Below are 24,566 nucleotides of genomic sequence, written 5' to 3' on the forward strand. Positions count from 1 at the left end.
AGTGCAAGGGGGGCTATAGTTAGATGAGGGGCACTTTTGCTGGGTGGTATGGAGGGAATCCAAGGAGGCGGCCATGGGAGGTGGAACACCAAAAAAGACTGTAGCACTGGGCGCCACAGCGCTAAAGGCTGTGATGTTGGGTATGTGGCAAGATGAAGTAATACTGTGTCTTTTTTGTTTTTTTTCATTGTCTTTGGAGAACCTGCGGATTGAGGGAAGAAGAGAAGGTAAGGTGACCAATGTTATTTACTGTTGAACACATTACTTACACAAACACACCTACCAACATTTTGCACACAATATATCTGCCTTCTTTGTAGGACAGTGTTTTAGAAGTACGGTTTAGCCAGTAGCAGAGATTGCGCCTTGTTGGATGACTGCTGCTCAAGCCCTAACCTGGGTTATGGAGGACAGCTCTGAGGCAGGATCAGAGTCTAAGACAGCAGATATTGAGACAGCATCTGAGGCAGAGGACAATGGAGCAGAATCTGGAAGTGATTTTTCAATCACTTCTCTTACAGTGATTCTGAGGGAGAAGATGATGGCAGTTGTGCTGTCCCTTTACAAGCACAGTCTGTGCAGCAGACAATGTTAGCAGGTTAGACCAACCCAGAGAGCAGGCACATGCATGGGCAAGCACAGACGGAGTGCTCTCTTTGGGATCCCCCCCAATTAAGTTCAGCCCCAAATTCCACCTATCACAGGCAACGCTGGATGTAAAGTTGATACGGTTAACTTTTTGACAAGTGACTACATCCATCTCTTTTTGGATGTTGACCTTCTTGAGCAAATTGTGCAGCAAACAAATCTGTGTGCCAGACAATTTCTTAGGAAGCATGGAGGCACACCAGGGACCGATTCTAGGGCACGCCAATGGACTCCCACTTCACTGAAGTTCAAGATATTTTTGGGCCTTATGCTCAAAATTAGGTTAGTGCAGAAACCAACCTTGCAGTCCTAGTGGTCAAGTCTCACAGCTTGAGCAACTCCCATCTACGCACAATACATGAGCAGAGATTGTTTCTTGCTTTTGCAGTGCATGCTGCATTTCAATGACAATTCTGCTGCACACAAGTGCCCGCAACAGGGAAGAGCCCAAGATGTACTGTGGAGACATCAAAATTATCTATCAAAAAACAACCTGGTTTTGTAAGGGGGACACCTGCGTATTTTGTCCCGGGCTCGGTGGCCATCGACAGAAACCTACGGCACCCCAAAATTACTGAAAACTAGACACCCGGGGAAGTTCAGGGAGGTGTGGCATGCTCAGTTTCCCCAAAGTTTCCATATCCAGAATACCCTGCAAAGGTAAAATTTTGAATAAAAACACTAAAAACAGTGTGGATCCCTGCATGATCCTGCAGTTTATGTCATAGAACTGCAAAGAAAATTTTTGTTTTTATTCAATATTTCACCTTTGCAGGGTATTCTGGATTTGAAAACTTCGGGGGATCTATAGAAGCAATAGCTATCTGAATTTCCGTTGATGTCTACTTTTCAGAAATGTCTGGGTTTGATAGGTTTCACTACATGGTTCCCAATCCTAGGACTCATTAGCACACCCACCATAGTTATCATTATCACCACAATACGTTTTTGGCCTTTCTCAGTCGACAGGCACTTGGCCCACCCATACAAGTGAGGCACCCTTTTTCTTGGGAGACTTGGGTGGTAGGAAATTTGTGACTGCCCAGATATTCCAGAGCTTTCCATCAAGAAATTAGGAAAATTTGTTCTTAACTAAAAGTTGGAAATGTCCAAAACTGTACAGGTTGGTTAGGGTTCCCTAGGTGCTGACTGAGCTAGGGTCCAAAATCTTGAGATGCCCATATGGAGGGAAAAAAAAGGGTCAGTTTTCAGTGGACTACCCACAAAAGAACAGTACCATTTTTACCGGGAGAGCTAGGGGAGTGCCGGGTGGAAGGACGTTTGTGGTTTTCTGTAGATTCCAGAACTTTCCATCACAGCAATGTGATGAAAATGAGATTTTTTAATGAAAGTCTGTGGTATGCAAGGGATTCTGGGTAAAAAAAAAAAAACGTTGTCTGAGCCATGCAGGTCAGTCTGGTGATTAGTTTAAAAAAATTTACAGATTGGCTAGGTTTCCATAGGTGTCGGCTGAGCTAGGGTCCAAAATCTTGAACTACCCACATTGGAAAAAAAGGTTCAGTTTTCAGTGGAAAAATGTGATGCGCCCATGTTGCAATTTGGGCCATTTCCTGTCGCAGGCACTAGACCAACCCACACAAGTGAGGTACAATTTTTATCGGTAGACCAGGGGGAATGCCGAATGGAAGGAAGTTTCTGGCTCCCCACAGATTCCAGAACCTTCAATCATAGAAATGGAGGAAAATATTTTTTTTTAGTTTTTTAGTGAAAGTGTGAGGTTTTTAAGGGATTCTGAGTCAATAAATGTAGTGAGAGCTATGCAAGTCAGCCCATCCTGGATACCCTAACGTGTCTAGTTTTAAAAAATGTACAGGTTGGCAAGGTTTCCCTAGGTGCTGGCTGAGCTAGGGTCAAATATCTCAAGCTACCCACAGTAGAAAAAAAGGATCCGTTTTTGGTGGAAAAATGTGCTGCATCCATATTACGTTTTGGGCCATATTCGGTTGCAGACACTAGACCAACCCACACAAGTGAGATACCATTTTTATTAGGAGACCTGAGGAATGCCGGGTGGAAGGAATTTTGTGGCTCCCCGCTACTTCCAGAACTTTCCATCACAGAAATGGGGGGAACATTTGTTTTTAACTGAAAGTTGGAAATGTCCAAAACTGTGTCTTTTTAGTCAAAGTTTGGGCTTTACAAGGATTCTGGGTAAAATACCTGGTGAGACACATGCAAGTCCAGGCTCCCAAAAAGGATCTGTCCAAAGGTGGAAATCTTCACTGGCTGAAGGCACAAAAATTATCCAGATGCACATGAACCTCCAGCAGGCAAGGCTGCAATCTCTAGCCGAAGAGGGCTCCACGAGGCCAGTTACCTTCTCTGTGAGGTCCTGCTGAGTCGGATCTGCTGCTGCTGGGAGGAACATAGTGGGAGCAACCTGGGTCTTTGGTACAGCGGTGATGCACCTTCGTCGAATCAGCTTGGTGACTGGTCTGGCCCCCTTTCAGTTCTCACAGCAAAAAGTTGTGAAAATGTTTCAAGTCCCAGGAAGCTTCAGGAGGAATACAATTTGACACCAGCCAGGTGTCCAGGACCCTTGGGGACAGCTCTTGAGGATCTACATCTTCTCTCGCAAGGCCAGCAGCGTGGTCCTGGGCAGGTCTAATTGGAATAGTCAGCTGGGAATGGAGGAAAATGCCTTTTGGAGATCGTGGTTTCCTTGTAGCGCTAAAAAGCCAGCCTTATAATCCTTTACTTTTTTGTCATAGGTACCCATGAAAGAGCAGGTCCAGTTTTCAAGGATCCTCTCTTGTTTTTCCACAGGTCTATAAGTGATCTGAGGCAATTATTGGGGAGGCCACATTTATTTGCAATGCCAGCCCGTGGGCAGGAGAAACTCTATGCCACTCCCTAGCCAACGGGGTAAATGTTCCCAGATTGAAACTATCTACTTTTGCAGCATTTACTACGGATTTTACTGTAAAATTCTTTACATAAATCCATCATGGCAGAACATTTCTTCTTCTGGTCAGATCACCCTTGGCCCACTCAAAGGTGTAGTTATGAAAATGGGCAAACACTCCCTTGTGGTCACTCTAAACCAGTTCTAGGGAAGCCCCTCTACACTAGGTTTGGAGCCAAGCTGACTAGGAAGACAATGGGAGGCAGGCCTAGGTGTGGGATACATCTGCCAGCGACTGAGACTCTTTGAAGATCAGGCAGGGCTTGTACAATCCCCCGGGCCATCCTGCTCAAGGAAGAAAAACACCTGCCCACACCAACGCCTTTTCCCCACTGTCTAGGAGCAGTATACATAACACCACTGAAGTGCCAGTAACATTCGGGCTACCCTGGACACTGGCTGAAAGGCACATTCAGTTTAGCCAAAGAAATGACAACTTTCTAAAAATGTGATTTCTAAAACAATAATATATAATCAGACTTATCTATTAAATTGGATTTTCAAGTTATCATTCAAATAAACCATTGAATCATGGTTCTACCTGCTCCAAAACTAAAGCTAAGCTTTTTAATTTGTTTTAAAGTAACTCAGGGTTTACCTATCGGACAGCTACCCTTGCCATAGTGAAAAATGACTACAGAGGTTTTTTTACTGCCAGGATATGTAAAACATAAAATATATATGTCCTACTTTTTAAAAACCATGCAGCCTTACCTATGGGCATTTAAAGCCTAATCTAGAAGTTACTTATGGGTATTAAAAACGAAGGTTTAGGCCTGGCAAAAAATATATTTTCACAGGGTGCAGGGGCAGGCTGAAGGCGTCTTTTACAGTGCTACTCTAGTGGGTGGCACCATCATGAGTGCTCAGCCCACATGTAGCATTTGATTTACAGACACTAGGTAACTTTAACTTCATATATTAGGGACTTAAGTAAATTGAATGTGAGAATTAGGTGTATGTTAATTTACCTACGTTTAGAGGGGAGGGCAAAAGCCCTCGTTTTAATGCACATCACAGGAGAATATGATTATTGTATGCTCATAGAAAAGATATCAATTTCTTTCACCTGAAAAAATACTATAAACACACAAAGCACTGGCAAAGCCAAGAGGAGTAGCATTGGAAAGCTGATGCATTTTTTCCTGTTTTTATTGCAAGCATTCACCAATTAAAGCACCAAAAACAATAGAAAACATGCTACCACCTAAAATGTGGTGGCCTTCTGCTTGCAATAAAATTATAATTTAACAAAAGGCATGTCATTTTAATAAAACAGTACTGGTGCTCCCAAGCAAGCACAGTGCTCAGTACATGTATTTTAGCCTTCACTAGTTTTAAAAAGTGCACTTCACAGAAAATACGATTCTTATTGTTGTAGGCGAAAGATACTAATGTCTTTAGAACTTAAGCGCACTTCATTATAGCTGGATGCACATATATGATCCGGAAAAGTGCTGCTATCTGCAGTGCCAATGGCTGAAGTAGGTTTACCCACTGCACGGTGTCGTATGCTGTGGGGGGACAGGGGAAGGTTCAAGCAAAATGTGAATGGCTGCTCAACAGATCAATTGATGTCGATAAGTGACCCAAAGCCCCTCTAGGTACGTATATAGTTATCTTAATTTTATTTTGGATATTAAGGATTACATGAAGGTGGAGAACCCGCTAAATCGGTCTCCAAGCCATACCTAAAATGTACCAACAATGAAGCAAGCACACAACAACTTCCTTTGCAAGAAGGGAGCACTATCACAGAAAGCTACTCTAATTTTGATAAAGACAAAATGCACTACCGGGAGAAACATTCAAACACAGGGAGAACATGATTTAAATTAATTACAGTCTACGGGCACAGCATTCAAACATCATCTTCTGGAGTGCTTAAGACTGAGGGTACTCTAAGGGGGTCATTCTGAGTCCCGCCGGCTGCGGTAACCGCGGTGCCGGCGGGAGCCGCCAGAATACCGCTGCGTGGTCAGAAGACCGCCGCGGTTATTCTGTGTTTCCCACTGGGCGGGCGGGCGACCGCCAGAAGGCCGCCTGCCCGCCCGCCCAGCGGGAAACCCCTTTCCACAAGGATGCCGGCTCCGAATGGAGCTGGCGGAGTGGAAAGGGTGCGACGGGTGCAGTTGCACCCGTCGCGAATTTCAGTGTCTGCTATGCAGACACTGAAATTCTCAGTGGGGCCCTGTTACGGGGGCCCCTGCAGTGCCCATGCCATTGGAATTGGCATGGGCACTGCAGGGGCCCCCAGGGGCCCCACGACACCCCATACCGCCATCCTGTTCCTGGCGGCCAAAACCGCCAGGAACAGGATGGCGGTATGGGGGTCGGAATCCCCATGGCGGCGCAGCAAGCTGCGCCACCATGGAGGATTCCTCTGGGCAGCGGAAAACCGGCGGTACACTGCCGGTTTTCCGTTTCTGACCGCGGCTGTACCGCCGCGGTCAGAATGCCCAAGGGAGCACCGCCAGCCTGTTGGCGGTGCTCCCGCGGTCCCCGGCCCTGGCGGTTTTTACCGCCAGGGTCGGAATGACCGCCTAAATCTTTTACCAAAGTTTTTTTTTTTTTTGCTTTCTAGCACTAGTTATATACAGGGAGTGCAGAATTATTAGGCAAATGAGTATTTTGACCACATCATCCTCTTTATGCATGTTGTCTTACTCCAAGCTGTATAGGCTCGAAAGCCTACTACCAATTAAGCATATTAGGTGATGTGCATCTCTGTAATGAGAAGGGGTGTGGTCTAATGACATCAACACCCTATATCAGGTGTGCATAATTATTAGGCAACTTCCTTTCCTTTGGCAAAATGGGTCAAAAGAAGGACTTGACAGGCTCAGAAAAGTCCAAAATAGTGAGATATCTTGCAGAGGGATGCAGCACTCTTAAAATTGCAAAGCTTCTGAAGCGTGATCATCGAACAATCAAGCGTTTCATTCAAAATAGTCAACAGGGTCGCAAGAAGCGTGTGGAAAAACCAAGGCGCAAAATAACTGCCCATGAACTGAGAAAAGTCAAGCGTGCAGCTGCCACGATGCCACTTGCCACCAGTTTGGCCATATTTCAGAGCTGCAACATCACTGGAGTGCCCAAAAGCACAAGGTGTGCAATACTCAGAGACATGGCCAAGGTAAGAAAGGCTGAAAGACGACCACCACTGAACAAGACACACAAGCTGAAACGTCAAGACTGGGCCAAGAAATATCTCAAGACTGATTTTTCTAAGGTTTTATGGACTGATGAAATGAGAGTGAGTCTTGATGGGCCAGATGGATGGGCCCGTGGCTGGATTGGTAAAGGGCAGAGAGCTCCAGTCCGACTCAGACGCCAGCAAGGTGGAGGTGGAGTACTGGTTTGGGCTGGTATCATCAAAGATGAGCTTGTGGGGCCTTTTCGGGTTGAGGATGGAGTCAAGCTCAACTCCCAGTCCTACTGCCAGTTCCTGGAAGACACCTTCTTCAAGCAGTGGTACAGGAAGAAGTCTGCATCCTTCAAGAAAAACATGATTTTCATGCAGGACAATGCTCCATCACACGCGTCCAAGTACTCCACAGCGTGGCTGGCAAGAAAGGGTATAAAAGAAGGAAATCTAATGACATGGCCTCCTTGTTCACCTGATCTGAACCCCATTGAGAACCTGTGGTCCATCATCAAATGTGAGATTTACAAGGAGGGAAAACAGTACACCTCTCTGAACAGTGTCTGGGAGGCTGTGGTTGCTGCTGCACGCAATGTTGATGGTGAACAGATCAAAACACTGACAGAATCCATGGATGGCAGGCTTTTCAGTGTCCTTGCAAAGAAAGGTGGCTATATTGGTCACTGATTTGTTTTTCTTTTGTTTTTGAATGTCAGAAATGTATATTTGTGAATGTTGAGATGTTATATTGGTTTCACTGGTAATAATAAATAATTGAAATGGGTATATATTTTTTGTTTGTTAAGTTGCCTAATAATTATGCACAGTGATAGTCACCTGCACACACAGATATCCCCCTAACATAGCTAAAACTAAAAACAAACTAAAAACTACTTCCAAAAATATTCAGCTTTGATATTAATGAGTTTTTTGGGTTCATTGAGAACATGGTTGTTGTTCAATAATAAAATTAATCCTCAAAAATACAACTTGCCTAATAATTCTGCACTCCCTGTAGTTATAAAGTTTTCTTTATTCCTAATCAGAAAGGTAACTTAACATCTCTTCTATTATCCTGTATTAAAGGAAGGTCAAATCAATATATTATTTAGATTCAGCAATTAAATTACCAAAGCACATCATTCATTAAAAACACCTAACTTTGTATGTTTTTTTCATACTTTGCAACACTGGGAAGTATAATCAATTGTCTTAAAGAATAATATTTACCAATCTTCCTTTCCTTTTTAAATAAAGTCAAACTGTTTTAAAGATTACTGGGATCTCATCTGTGCCTTTGGAGAAAAAAAACAAATTCAAGTGGGCGGGATTACGCTTGGTTGACAAAATCGTGCAAATAGTGTGCCAAAAATTGCATTGTCACTGGCAAGTAATGTAAATTCTGCAGAAAAATGAAATATATGAACACATTCTAAATTCGTCTTGAAGAGCAACATCTGCTCAGCATAACAGAAATATAACAAATATTCAAATTAAAATGTAACATCACAGGCCAACAAAATTAAATATCAAACATTTAGGTATTTTTGCAAGTTACCCTAAGAAGGTACACAAAGCATTTGCCTACCTCAGTAAGATGTGGTGTTGGGTTAAATCCACAGAGATTGCACACTATGTTTCTACACTCCGTACACGTGTTAAAGTTAGGAACCTCCGTTGAGCCAACATTTAACTCTATTTTACAAATTGGACATGTTTTAAGCAACGCAGGCTTTTTTATTGTAGAGGGGCCAGGTCCCTTCTCAGATTCCTTCTCAATTTGAACAGGCAATTGTTTCTGCTCATGTGCTTTATCTTTAGCATTCACAGATGAAAGATCAGCTCTAGGCTTGTAGGACGTTTCATCAATCTGAGGTTTTGTCTCCTTTTTTGTGGGTGTTAATTTTGGGGGCTGGTGTACCTGAAGAGGTTCTTTTGTAGCTGGTAGAGGGGTAGAATGCTGTGGAGCAGGCTGCTGACCTAGTGACACTTCAGCAGTATGCAGATAAGCAGGAGGATGAGGTTGCTTATTATCTGGCTGCTGCCCTTGAACATTATGTGGCTGAGAAGATGGAGAAGGTTTCTTTGCAGGTGAACCTTGAACATTCTGTGTTTCGGACGATGGAGGAAGTTGCTTGATTGTTGTTTGAGCACCCTGTGGTTGAGCAGGTGGAGGAGGTTGCTTAGGTGAACCTTGAACATACGTTTGTTGAGATGAAGAAGAGGGTTGCTTAGGTGTTGCTTGAAATCCCAGTGTTTGAGGAGATGGGGATGGTTGCTTAGCAGGTAAGTCTTGAGCACCCTGAGGTTGAGTAGATGGAGGAAGCTGCTTAGCAGGTGAGCCTTGCACACCCAGCTGTTGAGAGGATGGAGGTGGCTGCTTAGCAGGTGACCCTGGAGCACTCTGATGTTGAGAAGATGGAGGAGGCTGCTTAGCAGGTGTCCCTTGAGTGCCTTGTGGTTGGGAACTTGGCTGTGCAGCGGTTGAAATGAAACTAGATGCCTGGCTGAATATTGATGCTCCAAACCCAAAAAGTTTCCCTGTCACTGTTTCTTGTGGAGTTGTCGGTTGATGCTTAGGGGTTTCGGTCATACTACCTAAATTAAGGCTGAATCTCCTTGGTTGCTCGTGTGACTTTGGAGGTTCTTTAGGCAACACTGAAGACTTTACAGAATTCTCCTGTGGAAGTGCTGTTTGGGGTCTTTTTGGCAATGGATTGGCATCAAATTTTGCATCTATTTTATTTGGAGTCTTCTTGGGATCTTCTTTTACTGGTGTTGGCAGACTGGTTTCAGTTCTGATTTCTTTTCCAGACTTAGATGTAGAGACTTGTTTAAAATCTGATTGAAGTTGAGAAGCATGTGGCTGGAGTTTTGAATCAAACTGTGCATCCCTGTCTGCATCTACAACTGGATGCATGAGCTGTGGTGCTTTGGCAACTTCTGATTTTTGAGAACGAGTGTCTTGTGAAGGGGTTGGTGCCTGTGTGTTTGGATGTGAAGGGACTGCTTTCACACTGGATGCTTGATAGGATGAAACAGTCTGAACATCCGGTCTCTGGATATTTGATTGAGGAAGCTTCTTTGCTACCAATGACTGTTGTGGCTGGTCAACTTTTGCAGCGCACTCAGCCTTAGAGGATGGAGTCTGAACTAAAGTATCAGCAACAGGCTGTTTGGATTTCAATAGAGAATCATTTGCCACAGAGACTGGCATTTTAGGTTCAATGGTTTTAGTATGGTCAGCTTTTTGATGGGGCTGGGACACTTGTTTAGAGGTTGAGGTTGTTTTCTGTTGTGGCAGCATAGGTTTTTTTGTAGAGACTGGAGATGTGGCCATTCCGAGTGCACGTTGCATCTGGCAGTTCAAACACAGCCATTCCTTGATCTGTAATAAGTAAGGGCAGTAGTATTAGAACTTTAAGCCATGGTACACAACAACCAAGTAATGATTAAGAAGTATAGAGAATGCAAAATAAATGCAAAATATAATTTTAATGTATAAATGCTATATTAAATGCCTTCATTGGATCAGGTGTTCTAGTAATAAAACAGCATTAGATTAAAATAAACAGAATGTAAAATTAATAAAATAAAGAGCCGCTCAATAAAAAAAAATGACATGTGAAAATGTTGCAACAATCAGCTTCTCTGTGTAAATAAATATGTCAATTTAAACCAAAGCACATGGGAGGGCTGAGTAGTCCAAAAGTGAGCCATACCCACACTTGAAAGCAAAGCTGTTTTTCAAGTAAAAAAAAGCACACTTGACTATGTGAGAACACATCAAGAAGTTCCCACCAATATCCTACATCTTAAAAACAAAGAGCCCACCATCACAACAGCAACAGAATGCTCGAGATGTTCAGATATCGCCAATGACTTTCCAGCTTCAAGAAACAATTGTACCTTTCACTATCTTACAATAGTAAATTTTTCCTTACACTCTAGAATATATAAGCATCCTTAAATTTAGGAGAAATACTCATCATAACAGTTTACAAATTATTTCTACCATACATGTAGCAGTCACTGAATTGTATTGATGCATTCTACTGACAGGTTTATTCACACAGCAGAAACTTAAGGTCCAATTTACACCTCATTAATTTACTACAACTAGAACCTTCACAAGAATCACACTTTTTGCTAAGAACTACACCTTTTCCTTTGAAGACCATGCACTACAGTCTTTAGAGCACCGGACAGTCTCAGAAACAAGTTAATACTGGTAAAAAAAGCACTAACACCACTAGGACATTGTCAACTGGCACATTCCCATTTCTTCATAGCAACTTTATCAAGAACAGCTCTTTTATGTGCTGATTCATGAGGAACTTTAAACAACACCACAATAAAAGTCTTACAATGCACTAAGGTCCACCAGTGGTAATCCTACTAGTTTCACAGTCCACCCTGTAACTCTCTTTACCACCTCAGAAGAAAACACATTTAAACAGGCATTTGCAATGCAATGGGTCTTGTGTTTGCTCCAGTTAAAGCTATGAGTGTTGTAAACTCCTAACCAGACTTTTCTTGCCACAAACTGAAAATGAAAAGTAAAACAATTTCACATAAGCGAGCCAAAGACCACCATGAGCGCAATGCAGACACACAAAAGGAAACAAAAGTTTGCTTGCAGTGAAACGTATCGGCAAAAAGTGCAAACATCCATGTAACAGGGTTGATGTGAGCCAAAGGGCTCAACTACTGCCCAGCGGGATCATGCTGTCAATGAAATAAAGAGAAAAAATAGTCCAGAAACCTACCGAAAACATGGAGCCTCGTATGTTTTCAGTAGTTGGCTGGTGCGCTTGAGGCGGGCTAAACACAGGAAAAGGCATGACATATGCATACTTTTCACTAATTAAATCAAGCTAATTTTAAAAGGCAAGCACACGAACCAACCAAACTGATGGACGTGACATGGGTGTGTTATAAGCCAACAGAGAGATTACACTGTTTGCCCTCAACACTAAAAACTGTAAGAAATTGGGTTACTGGTTGAGGGAAGTGAAACCCTTCTCAAGCAGCAAACACAATTCTTCTCAGGGTGAAATCACAAGCAAACCCCTAATTAACCTATGCTCAACCCTCGGGTAGCTCGGCACAGAGCAGTCAGGCTTAACTCAAGGGCAAAGTGTAAAGTATCTTACACTATGCAAATCTGAGACACTGTATCCACGTTCCTACCGGACCTGATGTTCATCACCGAGACCTGACTCACACCCGCCTCTGCACCCCACATCGCCGACGACACTCTGAAAGGATACAAACTGATCCAGCTTCAATACAAGGACTTCCACAACAAACATGGAGTAGGCATCACCATCATGCACAAGGACAACCTCCGGTCCACCACCTTCAAGGAGGAGTCCCACCTCTTGGAACTTCAGAACCCAGACCGATGCCAGAATAACCATCAGAGGAACCCCTGCATACAGACCACCTGGACCTGGACCCACGTTCTACAGAGCCATTGCTGACCTCATCACCCCTTTAGCCATCGACTTAACAGACTACATATTCCTAGGAGTTTTGAATTTCCATCTGGATGACTTCACTGATCCAACACCACCGATCTTCTAGACAACCTGAACAATATCAGACTCAAACAACTAGTCACCAGACCCACTCAAACCGCAGGAAACACCCTGGACCCCATTTTCACAGCCAGGAAGAAATTCAAGTTCACCCACACAATGGAGCTTACTTGGACCTATCACCACCGGGTACATTTCACCATAGCATTGTCCCCCACATCTCTGTCTCCCCCTCTTTGCAGATGGGGTAAGGTCACAGAGGCACAATGGGCCACAGCACCTTCTAGTCCAACAATTCCAGCATCTCCGGCATCCTCAATCGAGATGCGGTCAACCTTTCTGAATGGATCATCAACGGCGGCAACAAAGTTGCCCCCGCAAGGAACTCCACCTTTAGAAGATCCAGCAAACCCACCAGGTGGTTCATCACCAAACTATGCACACACAAGAGAAATGCAAAACGCTAGAAAGGCATTGGAAAGAAGAGGACCCTCATGGACCACACCACCTTAAAAGATGTGCTGAACAAGTACCATCACGGCCTCAGAGAAACAGAGAACATCACCCTACTCAGCTGCATTGGGGAAAGCACCAACCGCCCTAAGGAACTCTTCAAGATCGTCAAAGAATTCTCCCACCCAGCAGCCACCGAAAACACGATCCAAGACATCTCAACTGGGTCCAACACCATCTCCTACTTCACCCTCACCTCCAGACTCCACCACATCAGGATCCGAAGCAAAACCCTCCCTCAAATAGATCCATGCCTTCATCACAGGCTGACGACACACAACTAACTCTCTCTCTCCAAAAACCACGCCATCCCCAGAAACAACTTCAGCAACACACATCGTCGAATGGATGAGATCCAACTGCCTGAAACTTAACACCAACAAACTGAGGTGATAATCTTTGGAAGGAAGGCCTCCACCTGGGACGACTCCCGGTGGCCATTCATGCTTGGACAACCTCTGACCCCCATATGGAACATGAATGCAACCTGGGCATTATCATAACCAGCAAACTTACCTTCAAACAGCAGTTAAACACAGTGGCCACCACCAGCTTCCATAACCACTGCATGCTACATAGGATCTTCAAATGGATCCCCATAGAAAAAAAGACAGTCATCCAGGCCATTATCACCAACAGATGTAACTACAGAAACACCTTTTAAGTCAGACTCCCCGCCCAGCTTCTCCACCACCACAACCAGACCACTCACAACGCTACAGCAAGACTTTTCCTAGACCTCCCCTGAAGGGCCCACATCACCCTCTACCTCAGAGAGACACAATGGTTGCCGGTGCACAAGAGGTGCAAATTCAAGGTTCTCACCATCGCATACAAAGCCCTCCACAACATCAGACCCAAGCTTATCAACCACAGACTCTCCTTCCACCAGCCAACAGGGTGTTTGGCTCTACAACCCTTGCGAAGATACAGAGAATCCGCTGCAGCCGAGGCAGAGGTTGCTCCTCCTACCTCGCCCCTATGTCCTGGAACGACCTCCCATGCAACCTATGCATGCTGCACACCCTCCTCGACTTCAGGAAAAAACTCAAGACTTGGCTGTTTGAGGAGTAGCCACTGGCGCACAACAATCCTCCCAGGGTGCTTAGATATCCCCTGGGAAAGCCACACTTTACAAATCCATTGATTGGGTTATAAGTCTGTATTTTAATGTTAAAACATGCTGGTCAGTGTCATATGTGGTGTTGCTAAAGCACAAAATGAATTCCAAAAGCCCTACATCACTTCAGGATTCTAGAATAGTCAAACCTGTTGGTTGTGTCAGATACTTCATTTGCACTGGATCAAGTCTGATAGACTTGTGTCAAAGTATCTTAATCCTGAATGCTGTGATCAGAACTCTCCAGCTTGCACTCACTTAGTGGATCAAACAAAAACGATCTTTGATACAAGTATGCAACTTCAAACACATTGACAAAATCATAACAGATAGCCTGCCTTGTGTCAAATTTGATTAGTATCTTGCCATGTGGCTATTACAATTCCTCTATACCAGGAACTGGACAGACAACTGTAGTAGATATTTTGCAGTCATTGTCTGAGGTAATTGGGACTTTAATAAGACTTGTGTCAGACTAAGAGCCAGAATAACAGCTGATGGAAGCTGGGATGAAGAAGTTGTCAGGACGTAAAATTCTACTACACTACCAACTTCCTGCTGGGATAAGTGGAAACATTCCCTCAGGCAAGAGTTTGAATGACTGCTATGAAAAAGGACCCACAAATTGAGATCTTGACAGATGTACTAAATTCAGCAATAATAATATCCACAGAAGGTTTTGTTTGCACATAGGGCTCAAGCAATAGTAGGGTCCATTAAAATAACATTAACTGAGAGGATGCTGTACCCTTTGCTATCAGACAGGGATTAAATCACTGAGCTAACAGAAAGCAGTGTGCACCAAGAGCATGTCCAATTGTCTCTCTAAGGCACTGCTGAAGTTTTAGTAAGTTTCTAACAACAAGATTTGAAAATATCAGCGCTACAGCGGTGCACGTTCCAGGGCCCGCCCCAACCAAGCAGTAGTGCCTGCACACCCTTTTTCAGTGTTTACAGTGCCTTATTTTACTTTCTTTACAGTGTTATTCTGGGGGGCACTACAAATCTCAGCTGCCCAGGAGGCAGCCACCTTGGGCGTGTCAATGTTCCATCAAGAGCGGCCCCATCCTGTGGAAGCCGCTCAATAATCAGTCAGCCTTGCTGGTGCAGGAGCCCTTTATGAAGTGCCCAGCGGTCCTCTGGAGAAACGGTGAGTACCAGGACTCCCGCTAGAGCACGCAGGTCCACTCCTATGGGCCTGGCCGGCTCCCGCAGCAATCTTCTTCCCAACACGAGAGCTCTAGTAAGCACAGAGAAGGCGTGCTCGGAGTGGTAAGCCACCAAACAAACTCTAGTGTTTCCTACTTTCTCTAAGTGATGCGGTGCGTCTATCATGAATCGTACCAGTTATAATTAGTGAAATACTGGGTCACTCATATGTTCCGAACCTTGTTTGATGTTCTGCGATATTTGATTATGAGTATACTTTGATCTCAGAGTACAGAGTGTATTTAACAATATACCTGAAAGGAGTCTCGGGCACGGGGCTCAATCAGTTTTCTCACCAAGAAGGATCCTGGTGTTTATGAGTATTTGCACTTGTGCATGAAGTTCTAAGGACATAATCTTTGACTGCATGAATAGCGTGAATGAACAATTAATTTGTCTGCAACAATGAGAGTGACTGCATGAGACTTAATTCTGATTATGTGCTGTGAGCCCACAAGTCTTTATCCTCCAGGCCTGCCTGAGAGTTTTTATAGTGGCCACCTTAGATTTGCTTTGGAAGGTAGTCACTCAGATGCAACAAGGCTTAGTGAAGTCTAAGAATGCCTCTGCTGCTCTGGCAGATAAGGTAGCACAGCTGCGTACAAGTTAGGGTCGGGAAAGCTGGGCAGATTACTTTTGGATCTGCTTGGCAAAATACCTCACTATAGCCTTCTGGTCAATCAAAGCCCACTAACATCACCCTTACAGTTCCTACACAAATTCCTCTAGCCGCTCCAGAATGGTATTCAGAAGAACCAAGGAGGGTGTAACCTTTTTCACCCAAGTAGAATTACATTTACATGGATAACTATCACCTTCCCAGATCCACAGTCCCCCAAAGCCTTTCTCATAAACTACTTGTCTGGAGATGCAGCCACCTGGGCTGTACTGCTCCTTCACAAGGACTTTGTTACACAACTGGAGCTCGTCCAAGATTTATTACATAGGCGGACAGCCACCTTGTCCAGCCAAACGTGAACGTTTAGAATTGTGACAAGATAACAAGGACTTGGTCTCAGATCTTGCTCACTTTAATCAGCTAATAGCAGAAACATTGTGGCCTGAGGAGAAGAGGTCAGCTCTTTTTTTTATCAAGGCTTAAAGGATTACATAAATTACATCTTTGTTCAGATTGACTCTGAGCCCATGTCCTGCTTGAAACTCACTAATCTAACATTATGGTTAGATCATCGTCTCTCCGAAAGGATGGAAAACCTGAGAAGGATATCTGGTATGAGAAAGTAAAGAACAACATATATCCACTTAGAACACAACAGAACCCACGGAAATAGGTGCAATACGTCAAACGCTGACAAAGGAAGAGAAAGAACTGCAGAGTAAAAACAGTCACTGTTTATACTGTGATCACAAGGGACACTTTGTAAAGGAATGCCAGAAAAAAACAAGATTCCACCTACAAAAAAAAGTGTAGCAAGTGTGGACACTGGAGTAGAAAACTAGCCAGCCCAAGTAGTAAAGAAGGGTTACACTTGGGTGTAGTAACAATTTCTTCCCAGATGACGATCCATAGCACTCCACCTAGTACTGCGCATTTACAAATCAAGCTTGATCTACACGTTTTTGAACAGTCTCATAAAGTAAGTGATCCTATTGATTCAGGAGGAAAACTTTTGTTCAGAGGTCAAGTTACATCACAAACCATTCTCATACAATTGGAGTGTCTGGACCAAAGAGAAAACAAAAAGCATGCAGGAAATATCACACTAGATGTAATAAAGATGTAATAAAGGCCCCTCAATATGGCATTATCCGAGGGATGTCATGATTGGGTCTTCACAATCCTCATATAGACTGGAAAAAACAATCCATTTCAATTTATTGTTCTGTAAAAATATCTGTTTCAATCACAAGGTAGCTGATCATGGCCCCTTTTCTGTGTTACAAATTACCAGGGCTGCAGAGAAGGACATACACTTCCTGTTTCAGTATAGCCAATACACAGATGTATTTGATGAGGAAGAAGCTGAAGCGCTACCTCCCACAGGCCATACGATTGCAAAATTGACTTGATAACAGGTGCTACTGTGAGCGCAAACATTTTGTACTATTATTTTCCTCATGCGTAATCAGACTTATATTTCAATATATAAATCATTATGTGAAATTCTATACATAATGTGCTTGTTAAATTGGCTACCATCGAACAAGAGGCCTACACTATGTTTGCGTAATGTTTGGAGTTAAATTGTCTTCTGTAGAATTAATTTTCTGAAATAATACAAGTATTTCCTGTTCTCTACTGGGTCTGGAGCGGAGCAAGGCCACTGTGCAATTTTATCTGTATTATAAGTTTCCAGTGTACTCTGTACCTATGACTTCATGTCTGCCATTTGACTAGCTCTCTTCATTTATGTAAAAACATGTTTCTAAATTGTTTTCTTTCGAGGATTCACAACATTACATACTGTTCCTACTGTTATTAAATGTTTGTAACATAACTGGCAATGTCGAACAAAAGGAACCATTGAAACCGGACGGAAGAAACCTACTAGGATACTTTTGTATAAATTTGGGAATACGTGAATGAAGGCATATCCAACCAGAGTCCAATGAACGTCTAAAAGAGAAACTTAGAATGTAATGTCAATATCTAATGTTCTTACTTTGCCTGATTTTTTTGGTCAAATAGAAAGTTTATTGTCTAATATAATAAGACTACACTAATTTCTGGTGTATTTTTCCTCTACGGGAGCCATAGTTTGAGTTATTCTTTAGCCATTCATATTTTAGAGATATTCTTTAGCCAGATGGTCTAATGACGTTTTGGTATTTTATTATTTTCTGAGTTTAAATTTCCTGTTCTAAGATGAACTAATAGTCTGATAGTTTAGATACATTACAGTCCAAACTTCTAAACCATCTTCCCCTTTACTTGTTCTGTTCCTGATGTTGCTGTCCCCTTGATCAAACTGAGCTGTTTGCTGTTCTATTAGGATAGGTAATTATGTAATATAGGCCCTCATTACGACCCTGGTGGATGGTGTTATTTTGGAGAAAGGTACTGCCAAAAGGCTGGCGGTACCTTTCCCCAAAATATGACATTGGCGGTTTGGCTTAAGCCAAACCGCCAATGTACCACTCCGTCCGCCAGGCGGCCATCACAATCCCACCCTTGGGATTATGACCCCGCCTACCGCCATGGGTTTAGTGGCAATCTTACCACCCTTGCCCCCCTCCCCAGAGCCCTCTCCCACCCTCCTCCTCCCTCTTCTGTCATACACACACGCATACCCACATTAACCCACGCATGCCTACATCCATGCACACACACTGACATATCTACCAGCACACACGCATTTGCACATCACAATATACACGCACACTCACATCCATAAATGCACCCATGTATTACACACGACCTACACCCGCATGCATGCACACAGACACAAACACCCCCCCCCACACACACAACACCCCACACCCCCCTCTCTGACATACCTGCTTGCAGGGGGTCCTCTGGCAGGAGATGGGATGCGGCGCTGCTGCCAGCAGCAGCGTCTGCCAGCGGAACACCGCCAGGCCGTATCATGTGTCATGATACGGTCGGCCGTGTTCCAGCAGCTCCACCTTATCACCGTCCGCCGCCATTACTGTAGCCAGAATTCTACCAGACTTCTGGCGGAATTCCGGCTATGATCATAATATGGTGGACAGCAGGTATCCACAGTAACGGTCTTTTGGCGGCCGACGCCGTGGCGGTAGCCGGCATTTATCGCCATTATCATAATGAGGGCCATAATGTCTTGTTCTTTGTCTTTTGTTTTACAGGTATCAATCTGCTGCTTATTTTTATAAAGCCAGTAGTTAAGTGTTTTCCAAATTTGTGTTATCAAAACTTTTGCATGAAGCCCAACATGCTAATGCTAATCATTGGTTAGTGAGGTATTACTTCCATACATATGAACAGTCTTTGACATTTGCTCTGTTGATTTAATGTATTCAATTTCTCTTGCGCAAATACTATTGCTTTTAATTTGTGTATTCTCTATTGAAATAATAATCTGCATTGCGTTGATTAAGCTTAGATTCATTTGCCAACTCAAACAGCCTATAATGTTTCTTTACATGTATCATTTGATTTTGAGATTGATATTCGTGACATTAGCTTTGTTAATATAGGGAAATAAACATTTTAAGTTCTTAATAAACTGGTGTACTTATTCATGGTCACATTTATCATGGTGTGTTCTTTATTGGCTTTATAATGATGTATATTGTATTGTTTAGTAATTGACTTAATGTCTTTGATGTTGTCTTTGAAGCAGCACAAAAGGTTCATCGTCCCAAAGCGTGAAATCCACTATGTCGTTTGTTGTAAATAAAATATAGCCAAGATTTCTGCTTTAACACTACAGTTCCTAGCTGTCATATTTATGCTTCATCTGACCAAGAAACTAAAAACTTAAGGGAGTACCTTTACCAATTTTAAGCCAACTGGTTTGTTCGCCCCATCCAAATCATCAACAGCATCGCAGCTTTTCTTTCTTCCCAAGGCTAATGGAAACCTTAGGGCAAGCATAGACTATCAATTATTAAACAAGATTACCATCAAAAACAGGTACCATTACCTTTGATCCGAGTTCTCCTGAATCAAGTGAAGACGATGGTCATTTACACCAAGTTGGACTTACTGGTAAATGCAAGCTGGTGATGAGTGGAAAACCACATTCAAAAACCACTATGGCTTATATGAATATACTTTCATGCCCTTTGGTCTTCGCAACGTCCTGGCTTTGTTTTCATTCTTTCTTAACAATGCTGTATGTGACTACCTGGATGTATTTGCACTTGTGTATGTCAAGGATATACTTATATATTCAAACAATGAAATGGAACATGAACAACTTTTAAAAAAGATCTTATTGCAGAAGCGACTCGCAGGGCTTTGTTGGGGCGGGGCGGAACAGGAGTGTGGAGGGGAGAAGTGGGGGGACACAAATTCAGTAAAAAAAAAATGTTTTAATCACTTACCTGCTCCTCTCCCATCGCTGCAGGCAGGCACAGGCTCCCAGCCTGCCCTGCGCCCAATCCTGACGCTGCTCAATGCAGGGTTAAGATTGGCTGGGAGAACCCAGCCAGGTCGCTCCCAGGCAGACTGTGAGCCTGTACATGCTCTTTCCAGCCTGGCAACTGGGCTGCTGGGATGGAGAGAGGCTACTGTACATGTGTGTTTGGCCGGCCCGAGACGGGCAGCCAAACATACATGCACAGTGAGGGGAGTGCACTCCCCTCATCTCATCATCCCCAATGCCCTGCTCCTTTAACAAACGAAACAATAATAAACCAATGATTTGGAGCAGCTGCTGCTGGTGAAGGGTGGGGTGGGGGGCAGGGGGGTTGAAACTCCTCTGCCCTAATGGAGGAGCCGTGAGTGTCTTATTGGCTCTCTGACAAAACCACTTGTATTGTAAATTGAACAAGTGTGAATTCCACGTTACAAGCATGGATTTTTTTTATGGTTCAACTCTGTTTACTGATATTTTGTAACACATACACCTGCCTACAACCAACAGCCACGGGGAGCTTGAGAAAATCTAGACTTATAGGTTGCAAGTACCAACCCTAAACTATAACACTCAAATTATCCCTACCCCTCCTACCGCAACAGCCCCTGAGAGTAATCATTCATTGCTGTCCATTAATCTTCCACTGGTGTATAAGTTTTACTACACAGTGTTGGCATATCTAGCTAGTCTTGTGGCGGTGGCACCGCAAGGCAGAGTATTTGCAAGCATTTTGAACACGTCAGTTCTCGGAATTCCCTAGATAACAAGGCGATAAATGAGCCCCATATCTCTGTAAGAGTCGCAGCAGGCTGTTAATGTTAAGGTGAGCTTTTCCATTCCTAGGACAGGCTACTGCCAATATAACCATGCCTGATGTATGGGAAGCTTATCGGACACCCATAGTGCAATAATTGTCTGGTGCATAGCCCCGAAAGCAATACTTATTTGTCAGCCTCTATGGGATTTAAGTGGGTGGGTTAGTGGGCTGGTAAGGCCCATAGGTGTATAAGTTGGAAATCTAGGGAGGGCGGTGTCTAAGCAGTTGTCTATGTCCTTCAGGACTGTCCCTGAAAATGGAGCCACCTTGGGCCTTTCCCAAAGAATGTGGAGCTGTGTCCTGATCTGCCCGCAGTAACACCAGCAGTTCAGGCTTCAGGCAGGATTACATCTAAGGAATCTGGGTGGTGAAAGATACCAGTAAGTCACAATTTTTTTGGCTGTTTCAATGCCTGCTGTACTAGTGGCTGTGTGTCTGGCCCAGTGATATAGGTCTCCTCATTCTTTCATGGAGAGCTGTCTGCTCTCTGCCTTTACCTAGGGAGACAGCCAGCAGGAGCAAGCTGTATAAAACAGATATCAACTGTTTATTGTTAGGTTTTAAAATGAGATTTCTCAAAATGATGTTGATGGGGCTGTGAGAGAACCAATTTCTGATATGCATTTAAAAAAAGTTGTTCCAATTCTGGGAGCTCATGCTGACGTCTCAACTGGTCAAACAGGATGGGGCCATCTTCATTAAAGAAATGCCCAATGGAGTGACAGTCCACCCTCTGCCAATGACAAAACAACACCAGATCGAGACCAGAGAAGAAGTTTGAGTTTCCCAAAAGTGGGGTTAAAAGCGAAGGAAACATAGTCAGGCCTTTGCGTGTGATGAACGAATCCCAGACCCTCAAAGTCAACCATGTGATTGGGGAAGAATATAAACCCCACAACTGCTGTGGCCATCTGAGGAATGGAACCTTCCACAGTTCGTGCCAGCGATCACTCAATCCCTGAAGAGCCAGTGCTTTTCTGACTCTGCTTGCAACCACCGTACTAGGTAGTGGAGCTGTGCTGCCTGGTAGTAGGTCTGGAGCTGTGGGATCCCCAGTTCCCCTCTCCACAGGAGGGCAATAGCTCCTTTCCCTGCTCATGCAAGGGCGTTTTCCTGCCCATATGAAATGGAGTATAGCATTTTGTAGTGATCTGAGAGTTCCCGCCAGAGGGTCGACCGGGAGAGCCTGGACCAGAAAAAATACCCTTGGGAGGATCGTCATCTTTACAGCGGCAATCCTACCAACCAGGAAAGGTGATAGAGTCACCAAATGGCCATATCATTAGTAAACTGTTCAAGTAGTGCATTATAATTAAAGATCGCAGTGGTATCCACAGAGGTGGATAATTAACTAACCAGGTAAGCAATAGATTTGTTTCTCCATTGTATGGGAAGACTTCTGTTAAGGAGAACTTACTTCGCTGGTTGGACTGTGAGGTTGAGGGCTTGTGACTTTTAGACATTTACAGAAAAGCCGGGTGCTAATCCAAACCTCTCAACCTCTTCAAGAAATGTTGGGAGGGCTGTTGAGGGGCTATAAAGATATCACATTGTCTGCGTACAAGCTGATTGGATGTTCTTCCCGCCAAAGTTTATCCCTATTATGCCCGGGTTATCAAGCACTCTTTGCACAAATGGCTCCATGTACAGCACAAAAAGTAGAGGGGACAGAGGGCAGCCCTGTCTTGTCCCTCTTCTGATGGTAAATGGGGTCGATGTTATACCATTAACGCAAACTGATGCCTTTGGGGAACAGTAGTTACTCAATATCCAGGTGCAAAAACATTCTTCTAAGCTCTTTAGCACCAGCTCTAGGTAGGACCAGTGCACTTTCTCGAGCGCCTTTTCGGAGTCAATTGAGAGGAGTACGATCTGCATTTTGATCGGGGTGTCTTATTGATTATGTGCAGCAGCATCTTGGAATTATCACTGCACGGCCTGTGGGGGACAAAACCCGATAGGGTAGGAGCTACTAATCCTGGCATTTATGGGTTTGAGTGGGCCACCAGTACACTCATGAAAAGCTTCCTATCATTATTTAAGAGGGAGATGGGTCGGTAGGACCCGCATTGCTCCTTATCCTTCCCCAGTTAGGGGATGGCACTGATAGATGCTTCGAGCATTGATGGAGAGATGGTACAGAGGCCTGTAAAGGAACTGAAGAGCTCGGTGAGGACTGGGGCTAACGTCGTACAAAAGACTAAATAGAATGAAGCCAGATTCCCGTCCGGGCCCAGTGATTTGTGGATCGTTTGTCTCTTACTTGCCGCTATGACCTCTTCTATTCAAATTGGTGCGTCTAGGCCGTGTGCCTGGTCTGATGTGAGCCGGGTCATGTTTACCCCCAGTAGATACTGTGCAGACCACTCTCCATTCTGAGCTGTGTTCAGAGCTACACTGAAGTCTCTAAAGTGGACTGCTATGTGACAGTCATATGTAATCTCCATGCCATCCACCCGATCAAGGCCTTCCACCTTTCTGTTCCGTGAGGAGTCGGCCACACTTATCACCCCCAATATAGAATGTTTAAGGCGCAGCAGGGAATAGTTGGCCTAACCCATGTCCAACCTTGCAATTGTTTCCTAGAAGTCTCTAACTGTCGCCACACTTGGGGTGCGTCCATGCACCAATTTCCTCACCGCTCCTTCAATGCTATGCGTTGTTCCATTCATGCGTTGTTACTGGCCGCGAAGATGGCAATGAATTCCCCTGTGATCACTGCTTTCGTATTATCCCAAAGGAGGGAGTGTCAGGGGTGTCATTATTAGTGAGGAAGTTGCATTGCAGTAGTGATCGAAGTAGTGTTCTGTTGGAGGATATTCAGCCTCACACAGGCACCAGGGTTGATGTATGCGGGTTCGCAGGAGAAGTGCTATGGCTGCTATTATTGCTGCATGGTTGGAAAAGGATTGTGTATCAATGTCAAATTTGAGAGCTAAATCATGGACCTCTTTAGTCCACAAAAATGATATAGGCATGCATATGTTTTATGCGTGTGGGAGTAGAATGTATAATCTTGTGTCTTTGGGTGGAATTTACCCAAGAGATCACTTAGACCCATTTGCTGAAGCCAGCACTTACTTTCATTAGTTAATTCTCCCATCACTGGGCAGATTAGTCTAAGGTGTTGCTATAAACTATATCTAATCATAAAAGGGACAGGGAGGTTTATTTGGTCCAGTGTACAGTCTTTCAATGTAACTATCAATCAAAAGGGTACACTGTTCCACAGAAACAAGTTGCTATATCTCACCTCAGTAGTATTAGTCTGTACTGCGTCGCCATAATCTCTGTTATTGACCTGAGGAAAAAGGGTTCCTGTCCTTCATTAGGTGAGTTCAGGGAACCAAGTACAAATGTGTAACCCTGTGTATGAATGCAATAAACCAGGAGGCGCCCCATTATCTCCACCACTTTGGCACTTATCTTCACTTGAAATGAGCGGGCCATTAGGATGGCTACCCCTGTTCTTTCCGTGGTCGCAGAAGAGAAGAATTGTTGTGGGAAAGTTTTAGATCGAAGTCAGTGCCAATCACTTGACATCAGGTGAATCTCCTGTGGGAAACAAACATCTGCGCCTGATCTTTCTAGGTATGAAAGCACATCTCGTCTTTTAAC

At 43.9% G+C, this 24,566-nt stretch overlaps 1 protein-coding gene across 8 annotated transcripts in view; it reads right to left on the minus strand.

Annotated features, from left to right (window-relative positions):
- Window positions 1-24,566, minus strand: part of PCLO (piccolo presynaptic cytomatrix protein) — a 1,309,308-nt gene that overhangs the window by 1,117,918 nt on the left and 166,824 nt on the right. For all 8 annotated transcript variants that reach the window (XM_069228704.1, XM_069228705.1, XM_069228700.1 and 5 more), the window contains exon 3: window positions 8,308-10,107. In XM_069228704.1, coding sequence (XP_069084805.1) covers window positions 8,308-10,107 — 1,800 coding nt within the window. The remainder of the gene's footprint in view (window positions 1-8,307; window positions 10,108-24,566) is intronic.

This window comes from Pleurodeles waltl, chromosome 4_1 (genome assembly GCF_031143425.1).
Source record: "Pleurodeles waltl isolate 20211129_DDA chromosome 4_1, aPleWal1.hap1.20221129, whole genome shotgun sequence".
Lineage (NCBI taxonomy): Eukaryota > Metazoa > Chordata > Amphibia > Caudata > Salamandridae > Pleurodeles > Pleurodeles waltl.